Source organism: Macrotis lagotis, chromosome 1 (genome assembly GCF_037893015.1).
Source record: "Macrotis lagotis isolate mMagLag1 chromosome 1, bilby.v1.9.chrom.fasta, whole genome shotgun sequence".
Lineage (NCBI taxonomy): Eukaryota > Metazoa > Chordata > Mammalia > Peramelemorphia > Peramelidae > Macrotis > Macrotis lagotis.
Window position 1 is genome coordinate 33,062,567 of NC_133658.1, and position 12,429 is coordinate 33,074,995.

Genomic DNA, 12,429 nt, shown 5'->3' on the forward strand with positions numbered 1-12,429 from the left:
GCCTCACTTCTCCCTGTCATTCCTCTTGGGGTCCCCTCACTCTTCCTTGCCTCATCCTCATCTCACATGGTGGCGTGTTTATCTGAAGATTTGGGAGGGCAAACCCCACCAAGTCTTGCAGTGAAGGACTTAAGGTCCTAGAACAGACCAAACAGGGCCATTTGCTAGCTGAGAGCCAATAAGCCTTTATTAAGCACACGCTGAATCATATGACTACATCAAGAGTTGAAAAATGCTCTCACCTGGAGGCAGATAATTATTTATTATCCCAGATGTGGCATGGATATCGCTGTAGGGCCTGAGTTCAAATTCCCGCTGTGCCACATCCAATTAATGGGAATGAGTTCAGCAATAAACGGATTATTAGCTCTGTTTTCAGGTTCAGAGTTTAATTGACTTGTCCAAGGTCACAAAACCACAAAGAACAAGGATTTGCAGAATTTTAGATTTGGAAGGGCTTATAGTAGTCATCCAGCCCACTCCGCAGCCCAGGTAATTGCCAACACCTCATGCCTGGGGAGGTCAACCGGCTCTGCTCAAAGACCTACAAGAAGAGGAAATCTGGGGTGGCTAGGTGGCTCAGTGGATAGAGCACCGGCCCTGGAGTCAGGAGGATCTGAGTTCAAATTCGGCCTCAGACACTTAATAATTACCTAGCTGTGTGGCCTTGGGCAAGCCACTTAACCCCAGTTGCCTTGCAAAAACCTAAAAAAAAAAATCTTCCACCCATAACAACCATGCCTTTCACATTTGTCCAGGTCCAATTGTTAGGATGCTTTTTCTAACATAGAGCCTAACTGGGCCTATTTGCAGCCTCTACCCGCTGCTTGCTCCTTCCTCTCCTGGCTCTGCTGCTTGTTTTCCAGCCTTGACACCCACAGCGCTGGTGTCTTCTCCCTGGAACATCCCTCCATCCCCGAGGCCCCGTCCTCCCATTAGGGAGCTCCTCGGAGCCTCCGTTTGGAGGAAGGCCGGAGGTCTGCCATCTCATCCTCCCTCTCTCAGCGTCACCTCTGGGCTCCGCCACCATGTCCACACAAGAATGTCCCTCACCCTCTGCCACTGAGCCCCCTTCATGTGTTGTCTTACTAGAATGTAAGCTCCCTGAGGGCAGGCGCGGTCATCCTTTCTGACTTTGCTAAGCGTACCTGGCAGACGAGAAATCCAACAATTTGATTCTGGCCATGAGACCCAAGAGAATGACATGCCCTTCACATGTGCGAAAGCTCTCATGCTCTCCCCAGCTCTTCTCCAAGATCTTCAATGGGTCCCCAAAGACACAGACCAGGACCCCTCACTGTGCTGCCCGCCCTCACTTGGGTGCTCTCTGCCTTCTGGGCTATCAGCTTCCTTCCTGAACTGTGACACTGCAGCTTGGGGCGAGAGGAGGGCAGCACGAGCCGGGCTAGTTATCTCAAAAGAACAGAAGCTTCCCGAGGGCAGGGACTGCTCGGAGTATGCTTGTTAAATCAGTTAAGGAAAGCAATGTCTCTCTTAATGCTGCTGTAGATCATATTAGCTATTTGGGCTGCCCAGTTGGGCTTGTGGTCCACTAAGACCCCCTGAACTTGAACCCCAAGTTTCTTTCTCTTTTCTTTTCTTTTCTTTAGGTTTTTGTAAGGTAATGGGGTGAAGTGGCTTGCCTAAGGCCACGCAGCTAAGTAATTTTAAGGGCCTGAGGTCACATTTGAACTCAGGTCCTCCTGACTCTACCACCATCTAATCACCCTGTTTCTTTCTAAATTGTTTAAAAATAATACTGAGGTATGGAATCCTTTTCACTAATTCAAGTCCAAGATAATATTCCCTTTCTGTAACATAAGGCACAAATTTCCAAACATCTCCAAAAGCCAATGTTTCATATTCATTATTTAAAACCAAGAGTAGGAACCCACATGTGTGCTTATAATCTTTTAAAGCATAAGGCAAAAGGTCACAACAAGTCTGTGTGACTGAAACTTCATCCTCAGGCCCAAAATAATTTAGAAATGTTTTCAAAGAGAAGTGTCTCCTAGACAACTTAAATAATATTTGTAGGACTGCAAACAGCAGCTATCCTGGTCACAACGCCTACATCAGCCTCAGAAGGGAGGATCTTAAAAATTAATGTGTCCCTCCTAAAAGTAGGGAAAGTCCAAACAAACCATTTTTTTCCCAGGTAGCATTGTGTCCCTGAAGAACAGGACTGACTGAAAAAAACACAGACAAGTGTAGAGAGACCCAGGTTAGAAACCTGGCTTTACCCCATCCCAGCTTTGAGGCTGAGTGGTCACCACCCTTCTAAGAAACTTGGTTTCCCCAACTTTAAAATGAGGAACCACTGGACTAACTGGTCTCCTTGAAGATCTAAAAATGTTCTGAGAATGGACACAATGTAACATCATTTTTTTTTTTTGTTTTTAGAAATACCTCCAAAGAATGGAATACCAGCTCTTTTTATTAGGGGAGGAGATATGATTTTATTGACGTATTTATTGACATAATTTGTCCATATTTAGCACAGTGGTAATATTTCACGTTCAGAGAGGAAAGTCCCTTGACCCCTGCAGGTCAGCCCTTTCTACTGATGCTACTCACAGTCTTGGAGAGTCACTTCAACTGTTCAAAGGTTAAGACTTACCAGGGCTCCGCAGCTGTTGTGGTGGTTCAGTCATTTTTCCATCATGTCCAATTCTTCATAGCCCCATTTGGAGTTTTCTTGGTAGAGATACTGGAGTTGCCATTTTCTTTTCCAGCTCATTTTACAGATGTGGAAACTGAGGCAAACAGGATTCAGTGACTTGCCCAGGGCCACACAGCTAGGAAGTATCTGAAGCTGGATTTAAAGTCAGGTCTTCCTGACTCCAGGTCCAACCCTATGGCAACACCTAGTTGCCCAACACAATGTGTGAACAAAGGTAACATTTGAACCCAGGTCTTCCTAGCTCCAAAGACAGTTTTCCATTCATATGTCATACATACCTCTCTGGCCTCCCATATATGGACAGTCCTCCTTTTAGTGAAATTTCTAGTAGTTTATAAGCTCTTGTACCATTTAGTATCTGGGCAAAGTCTAGCTCTGATTTCCTAGTGACCATTGTCACCAGGACAATGATAATCTTCCTTAAAAAATGGTCCTCTGGGCAGCTAGGTGGCGTAGTGGATAAAGCACTGGCCCTGGAGTCAGGAGGACCTGGGTTCAAATATGGACTCAGACACTTAATAATTACCTAGCTGTGTGGCCTTGGGCGAGCCACATAACCCCATTGCCTTACAAAAAAAAAACAAAAACAGAAAAAAACAGTCCTCCAGGGGCAGCTGGCCCTAGAGTCAGGAGGACCTGGGTTCAAATTTTTCTCAGATATTTGATAATTAAGCAACTGTGAGACCTTGGGCAAGTCACTAAACCTCACTGTCTTGCAACCCCCCCAAAAAAACAAAACAGTCCTCCAGGCTGGTGGGATATCCCTATTTAAAGTGGGGGAGCTACTAGGCTCACTACAGCATCAACAAATACTTTAAAAAGGGCATCTGTGTGTCTATGTGGGTAAAGTGTCAGACCTGGGGTCAGGAAATTCAAATCCAGCCTCAGAGGCTTATTAACAGTGTGATCCTGGAAAAGCCACTTAATCTCTCTTTCTCTCAGTTTCCTCAGCTACGAAATGGAAATCAGACTAGCGCTGATGTCATAGAGTTGTGGTAAATGTCAAATGAGACAAAATATAAAGAGTGTTGCATGAGCTACTCTTATGAACTAAGACTGGTTAAGGTACACACTGTGTGGGAAAACGCAGCCTGGCATCGCAGGAGGTATAAGCACAATTTCATTCAGCCAGGATGAATGAAGTCTCTACCAGATATTGGCACTGCGGGAGACATAAAAGCCGACAACACATAGATCCTGGCCTGCAGGAGGTAGTCTTCTCATCAGGAGAGATCACAGAGTCACAGGCTTTCAAATTCATAGCTGACAAGGACCCTGAAAGACCATCAGTTCCAAGCATCTCATTTGACAGAGGGCCAGAGAGGTTACATAATTTGCCCAAGGTCACACTGGCTTCAGGAGTGAAGGGATTTGAACTAAGATCTTCTGATGATATGAAAAGTTATAACAATGATAATAATAGTAACAACAACACACTCCTTAAAGCTTGTAAAGCGCCTTACAAAGACCTCATTTGACATTCCCAACAACTCTGTTGAGGTAGTTTGACATTTTAATTCTTGTTTTACAGTTGAAGAAATTAGAACTGATAGAGATTAAACAATGAGGTGGCCCATTGGTCCTCAAATCAGGAAGACCCGAATTCAAATATGACCTCACACAGATAGAAACTGTATGACCTTGGGCAAGTCACATTTTTTGTTTGTCTTAATCCACCAGAGATGGAAATGGTAAAACACTCCAGTGTCTTTCCAAGAAAACCACATGGTCATTTGGGTCCATGAGGAGATGAAGAGGTGGACACAACGGAACTTTTGAACCACAACAACAGAGATGAATGACTTGCCCAGGATCCCACAGCTAGTGAGCCTCAGGGACAAAATCTGACCCTAGGTCTCACTGACTCCAGATCCAACACCCCTCCACAACAAGCTGATACTGGTCATGCAGATGGTAATGTCTACAGGTACAGAAGGAGAGGAAGGGGATGAGTTTTTATTAATCACCAACTGTAAGTCAGGCACCTTTACAAATATTTTTGAGCTCATGGGCTAGGAAGGAGATCAGGGTATGTTTCATAGAGAAGACTCTGTTCAAACAGTCTAAATTGAACTTAGAAATGGAAGAGGGCTCTCTAAGCAGAGGGAATAACAAGAGTCAGCAGTAAGACAGAGGACACCACATATATGAGAGGCATGGAAGGGACTGCACGAAGGTCAGTTTGATTGAGGCAAAGACAATGTGACAGGGTGTAATCTGGGATGAGGCTGAGAAGGTTAGATGGATCCAAACAGTGAAGGGTCCGGATGGTCAGGACCCAATGAGAAATCACAGCAGATTTTTGAGTAGTAGATTTTTAAAATTCAAGTTGTGCATTAGGAGGATGACTATGGCCACAATGTGTAAATCAGATTGGAAGGAGAAGAGATTGGAGTCAAGAAACCATTGTAGGAGCTTTTGCAACAATCCAAGGTTTAGGTTAAGAGATGGGGGTCTGAGTTAGCTATAATCAAGCTCTCTTCTCTTCTAAGCAGAAGTCAGATCTGAACACTAGACTCCTTTAAAGACACATCTTCATCCACATGTTGTATCCCTGCAGGGGATGATGGATCCTTCTCAGGTAATTGAAACTGGCTCTCTCTAATGAGAAATAAATCATTTTACATAATATAAAATTCTTACTTCATGGTGCTGTTTTTTGGAATTTTGAAAGAGAATCTGAATTGAATTAACCAAAGTCTGGAACAGGAAAAGAGGAAGAAGAGTAGAAGAGGGTGAATTTGAAGAAGGAGAATTTGAAACCAGATCTTTTCACTCCAGCAGCAGGGTGGTGCAGTGGTTAGAGCACCAGGTCTAGGATAAGGAGAACCCAAGTTCAAATCTGATCTCAGACACTTACTGTTTCCCTTAGTTTCCTCATCTGTAAAATGAGCTGGAGAAGGAAATGGCAACCCTTCCACCAAGAAAACCCCAAATGGGGTCACAGAGTCAGACTCAACAACTATCACCATCACCACCTTTTACTCTTTCCAATATACCAAAATTTTAAAAACTTTGTGAAAATAGGGCCTTTTTAGAGAAGGGAAGAAAATTATTTTATATTTCTAAATATAAAATGTTCATTATTATTTTTAATTCTTTTTTTTAAAATTGAAACTGACCATATGGCTGGGTTTAAAGAGTTGGCTATTAATGGGTCAACAGCAACTCGGAAGGCAGTCTCCAGTGGAGTTCCACAGGGATCTGTGCCCCTTCATATTCTGATAGTCTGGCAAAATATTGATTGGTGGACTGATAGATACAAAATTCATTCACTTGATTCATAAACTGTATTAGATGCTGAGGGAGACAAGGAGGAGGTTTAGATAAGATGAAAAAGTTTTAATTGGGGATAGAAAAAGGAAGCCCCAGGAGAAGAGGAAAAGAAGGAGTGAAATAGCACTTAACACTAAAATAGAGACAATAAGATTGATAGTACCTACCTGATAGGCTTAGCATGAGACTCAAATACAATAAAATCTATATTGGGGTCCTTCACAAACCTTCAAGAGAAATCCAGTGTCAGCTATCATACTTAGTGTTAAATGACTTCTGAGATCTCTTTGATTACTAAAACCTCTCTGAGATTAGAAAATGAGCCTATGATCCATTGTTACCCCAATATAGGATCTTGGGAAGACTAGATGGGAGAAGAGGTCTGGAGGAATAGGGGCTGGAGGGTTGGGGGACAGTTAAGAAACAGGAAACAACAGTAATAGAAGCTATTTGAAAAGTTATCAGAAATTCTGGCCCCAAAGATGAGACCAGCAAAGGGGAAAACTGCCATTCACAGAACAGCCGACAGCCCAGAGATCAGTCGGGGTGTGAAGATCAGTGGACTTCTAGAAATAGGTCACTGCAGAGACCTGCAAAAGGGGGGATTCAGGAGGGTAGCAATTTTGCTTACTGTCCCAAAATTTAAATTAACTTTGACATCCATACCAGCTTAGTCATCAAAATTATTAGTCTGTCTGTCTGTCTGTCTGTCTGTCTGTCTGTCTGTCTCTCTCTCTCTCTCTCTCTCTCTCTCTCTCTCTCTCTCTCTCTTTCTCTCTCTGTATTTCTATCTCTCTCTTTTAAACCAGACCAATGATTTAATTGGTATAAAAAAATTCCTCTCTCTCACTAAAGATTGGCACTTTCTTTGCAATTCAAGAAATTCATTGTCTGAGTCACAGAAAAGCTAAATAGCTTGTTCGAGGTCACACAAGGCAAAGTGAGGACTTGAATTCAGATCTTCCTGTCTCTAAGGTTAGCTCTCTCTTCACCTGGACAGGCTGCCTCTCTTTCTAGTTCTCTTTCTCCTCACACTGCTTCCATGGCAAAAAGGTCCTCTCAACTACAATATGTATCCATCCTAGAAGGCCAAATAGAGAACAATGCGAGAAGCTCAGCTTTGAGGGTGTTCCCAGATGCCTGTGCAGACCATGGCTTCCACAGGTGAGGACCATGGCTTCCACAGGTGAGGACCATGGCTTCCACAGGTGAGGACCATGGCTTCCACAGGTGAGGACCACTTCCTGCAATGTGGACATCTACTTGGGAACTATCAATGAGCTCTGGAAGCAATCATAAAACTTACCAGTCGATTTCCAGCCATCCATGCTAATGGTAGTAAGCTTCCCCATCCACACTTTCTTGACATTATTATATATCTTTTTTATAATTATTCCTCTCTAGGCTCCTTCAACTTCCCTGCAGCAGATTATAAGCTCCTTGAGGGCAGAGACTGTTTCACTTTTATCTTTATCCCTCCACAAAAAGCTTATCTCAGAGATGTAAGGACTTGTCATGTATGAATTACTTACAAAATTTTATTCACTCATTTATTAATAGTGTTTAATAAATGCTTGTTGAATTAACTTATTCCAATTAATTCAACTAATTAATTGTAATAAGTTAAAGAAATATAGAAAATACAAAAGGGTCTTTCCAAAGCAACTTTGACTTGAGTTTTGCAACAAATTTTGTGTAATAGATACACATTCAGAAAAAGAAAAAAGAATGAAACACAACCATTGTCTGGCATTCATATCTGATCTCTCCCCTGCTTGTTGACTTTTAGTAGCCTGGATCCCAAATGGTCAGGTTCTAGGTGGGAGAAGGATCAGAAAAGAGACTCAGAACTTCCAAAGCTATTTCCCAAAATAATTGGTAACTGGCAAAGACTCTTATTTGATATTATTTGGCCAAAGCTTTGATCGTTTTTAAGGGTATCAGAACACCAAGGGGCTGTCATCCAATGAGAGTAAGCCATCCTCACCAAAAAAAAAAAAATGGTTTTTTAAATTTTTTTTAAATCAGCAAGAGGATATCAGCTGTCATTCTATCTGAACTCTTAACAAATGCAGCAAATGCAAGTAGGAATGACCCAGATGAAGCCAATCACCAATGAAAGACAGAAGCAGAATACTGAAATACAGTAGTCTAGAGGGTCCAAAACTCACCAGCACCAAAGGCAAAGAAGAAGGCTTTATCAGGATACTCCTCCAAGAGGGCCTTGACTCGCTTCCCCATGCGTTCATTCCTTTTGTAGATGAGTTCCTGGCGGAAATAGCTGTCAATCTCCTGAGCGGTGATCCGCTCCTGGGGCGGCAGTGTTGCATTAATAAAATTTGGAACCTATGTTTAAAAAATATATATGTGATTGTTTGCAAGGTTGCTTAAAGAGAGATGGAAAGAAGCAGATGCCCACCAACCAGGGAATGGTTGAATCAATGGTATCCTAAGAACATAATGGAATATTGCTGCACTCTAGGAAATGTTAAATATAAGGAATTCCAAGAAGCCAGAAGAACAATACACACCATGATTAACAACGATATAAATGGAAAGAACAACTCTAAAATAATTAAAATTTAATGCTTCAAATTTGGCCCTAACAAAGAGAAAAAAAAGATGGGAGATGGCAAGTGTGAAACACAATATAAAATTAGACTTTTTTGATATGATGGTTAGTTTTGTAGAACTTTTTTCTTCCTCCTTTTTTATTCTTTTTCATGAGGGATGGATCTCTAGGAAGGGGAGCAAGGAAAGATACAATGGGAAAGGAGAATATGGTATATACACATATATAGATATGTAATTGATATTTTTTAAAATTTTATTTATTTAAGGCAATGGGGTTAAGTGATTTGTCCAAGGTTACACAGTTAAGCATTTATTAAGTGTCTGAGGTTGGATTTGAACTCAGGTCCTCCTGACTCCACTATGCCACCTAGCTGCCCCCCAACTGATTTTTTTAAAACATACAGAGTTATCCTTCCAAGCCCTCAACACTCAAGGACACCCCCAGCTCCCTGAATAGTGGCAGACCATAGGAACAAAGAAATAGGCTTACAAGGACATGAGAATAAGTAAGGGCACTAAGTCCAACCTCTTCATTTGACAAGTCAACTGAGACACAATAAAATTAAGTGATTTGTCCAGGGTCACAGAGTCAGTTAAGTGCCCAAGGCAGGTCTCTGGGACTCCCAAGTCCAGTAGCCAGGTGAACAATCACATAACTCAACTAGTGAGAGAGATTCTGAGAGGTGATGCCATTCCTGATAAGGGAGGGGTTGTGGATCGTCAAAAAGGGAATGATAGGGAATTCCTAGCCTAGTCTGGCACGCTGAGTGAGCCGAGGAGGTGACGGCCTCAGTTACATGAGATACATCCTATTTTATCCTTGAATGATTTCAAATGCACCCACCCTAATTAAAAGGATTCTAGAGGGGCAGCTAGGCATTGCAGTGGATAGAGCACCAGCCCTGAAGTCAGGAGTACATGAGTTCAAATCCGGCCTCAGACATTTAATAATGACCTAGCTGTGTGGCCTTGGGAAAGCCACTTAACCCCATTGCCTTGCAAAAAAAAAAAAAAATATTCTAGAAATAGAAGGAATCCCAGGGCCAGACCAAAGTAAACCAAACATACATGAAGTTCTGTATCCTTTGACCTTTGAAAAAGGACCTGAGAAAGGAGAAAACTAAGTCTGATCCTATCATCTTATGAACTTAGGACAGGTTCAAAATTTAGATCAGTCACTGCTCTGAGCTTGGTTTCTGTTAGTTGTCTTAAGAGACAGACAGCTGAACCAAAAAGAGCTGAGTTCAAATCCTCCTTCCTAATTCTGTGACCCTGGGCAAGTCGCTTAAATGCTCTGTGCCTCGGTTTCCTCATCTGTAAAATGTGACGGTTGGACTCAAAGCCTCTAAAGGCACAAATCTTTGATCCTGTGACTTGCTCAGGGCTACACAGTCCATCTGAAGCAGAATGCTATCTCCTAGGATACAGGACCTCTCAATTTGTGATTACTAGCAACTACTATGGAATAGAACAGAACATATACTTATGAAATTTTGCAGTGAATATAAAAGGAGCAGAGGGTCACGGCTGAACTCCTGGAAAGGTCTATCGAGACCAGTTCTTTCACTTGGCAAATGAAGAAGATTGATCCAGGGTCACATTGCAATTTAGCAACTAAGGAAGGATTTGATTCCAAGACTTCCTGATTCCAAGCACAGAGTTCTGAGGCTCAAGACCAATAAAATCTGTGTCTTGTAAATTCTTTTGTCTATTGGCATTCCATCTATGCATGTTAGGGGCAGCCTGCTTTGGCGGGTAGAGAAATGGCTTCAAAGTCTGAAGGATCTGGGTTCGGGTTTCACCTCTAACACATCCTGACTGTGCAGCATCAGTGACATAGGCAATTTTCTAAAAAATAGGTAGTAGCTAGGTGTCACAGAGTGCCAGGACCTGCATTCAAATCCAGCCTAGGTCCCTTGTACTAGCTACATGACTCTGAGCAAGCCACTTAACCCTATTTGCCTCAGTTTCCCCATCAGGAAAATGAGCTGGAGAAGATGGTCAAGCACTCCAGTGCCACCCCAAAAAAAAAAACAAATGAGATGTGACTGAACAACAATGAAATGCTGATTTTCATCAGAAGAGGTCTCTTTACCGATAAAAATCATTTTGGGGAACCCATCAATGAAGAAAAAAGTAATTTCTTTGTAAAACACCGGATTTAAGATTTAGATTTGTTCTCCAGGTTTAGTGCTCCCCAAAGAGGGCAGATCAAGATGTTTCCTTGGCCACGGCAGGGCTGGGGCAAATGGGGGAAGGGGTGAGTGGGTTATGAATTTGAGGAGTCTTAATTTTCATTCCCAAGTGAAGCCTCAGAGCCAGAGGGAGGCGTTCACCGGGAAAAGGGAGCTCTGGTGCCGCCTGCTGAGTAGGGGCAAGGTTGGGGTGCAGACCTACCTGTGAGTTATCATGGCTAAAGATGATAGAGTTGAGGTCGCCACAGTTATAATGCTTGATCAGGTCCTCTGTGGTGTAGGGGGTCTGGAGGCTTCCTGCCCGCAGGCTTTCTTGCTGCAGGAGGGTTTGGTTCAAGGCAAAGATTACCTGAAAGGGGCAGGAAAGGTACATAGGAATCAGACCAAAGGACCAGGAAGACCCCAGTTAGAGGTGTGCTGGCCATCATCCAGTCAAAGAAAAGCTTTATTATTAACAGAGAAACTTTCTGGGACCTAGAAAAATATTTCTTCTTTTGACCTCAGTTTCTTCATCTGTAAAATGTAATAGTTGGACCGTACGACTTTAGATACTAGTTGTGTGACTCTGGACATGTCCCTTCATCCTGTTTGCCTCAGTTTCCTCATCTGTAAAATGGGCTTAAGAGGGAAATGGCAAGCCACTCCATTCTCTCTGCCAAGAAAACCCCTAATTGGGTCAGGAAGAGTAGGACATGTCTGAAGCAACTGAGGCACCAGAGTCAGCCCGCCAGCACGGGTCAGAGGCTGGACATGGACCCGCGGCTTCCTGACTCTAGGGCTTAGGCGCCATCTCCCCGGGAGGACTCTGTCACGTAGCTCTAACAGTAGTAAGGGAAGCTCCATGGCCGGTGGAAAGAATGATGGGTTGGGGAAGGAAGGGGGGAGGGAGGGAAGGGAAGGGGAGGGAGGGTTTTCTCAGTTCCAAGCCTAGCGCTCCATTCCTCAAAGACCTCAACTCTGCCGCTTACTTGCTATGTGACTGGACAAGCCTCTCCTCTCTTTGCCTCCATTTCTTCATCTGTCAAATGAAGCGACTGGCCTAACAATCTCGGAGATCTCTTCCAACGCTGAATTTTATAACAATAGCTGATATTTATTTATAAGGTCCTTTAAGGCTTATAAACCAAATACCTTCTGAAGGCAGCAACTATCCCGCCACTATCCTGGCCTTTACAATGCTGGTCACTTATTAGCCGCTTATCAACTGACCTATTGACGCCCATCTCCTCACTGGAGGCCCACAACCTGGGACCTTCAGGGAAACGCTTCCATTGGCCACTGATCCGGATGGATTCATTTCCCCATGTCCACTGTCAACATCAGATGGTGAAGACGTCAGGGGTGTGACTCGAGGGGCCCAGCCCTCGCCCCAGTGCCGGTGCCTGGAATTCTCCACTTCCAGAAGGGTTACTTGGAGGAGGAGCAGGTTCCGAGCTGCCAGCAGAGATCCTTCTCTGGTCCGATTAACCAAGAACTTTTCTTAAACAGGGAGCGGCAGGACTGAGACACTGGATCCATTTCTCTGAAAGTACTGAGATCACCTTCATTTTCAAATCTATCTCTCCTCCTAGCCATCGTTTCCCCTCTCATTGTCCTGTCTCACTGGGGCGGCTGGTGGCACAGCAGGTAGAGAGCTGGACCCAAAGTCAGGAAGACCTGAGTTCAAATGCAGCCGCAGATACTTACTGGATTATCCTCTCT

General features: G+C 43.4%; 1 protein-coding gene across 1 annotated transcript in view; it reads right to left on the reverse strand.

Moving 5' to 3' along the window:
* The window catches only part of TRABD2A (TraB domain containing 2A), a 174,553-nt gene that overhangs the window by 22,409 nt on the left and 139,715 nt on the right, over positions 1–12,429 (reverse strand). The window contains exons 5-6 of the mRNA XM_074196196.1: positions 10,931–11,077; positions 8,131–8,305 (exon numbers count right to left, since the gene is read on the reverse strand). Of these exons, the coding sequence (XP_074052297.1) occupies positions 8,131–8,305; positions 10,931–11,077 (322 nt within the window). The remainder of the gene's footprint in view (positions 1–8,130; positions 8,306–10,930; positions 11,078–12,429) is intronic.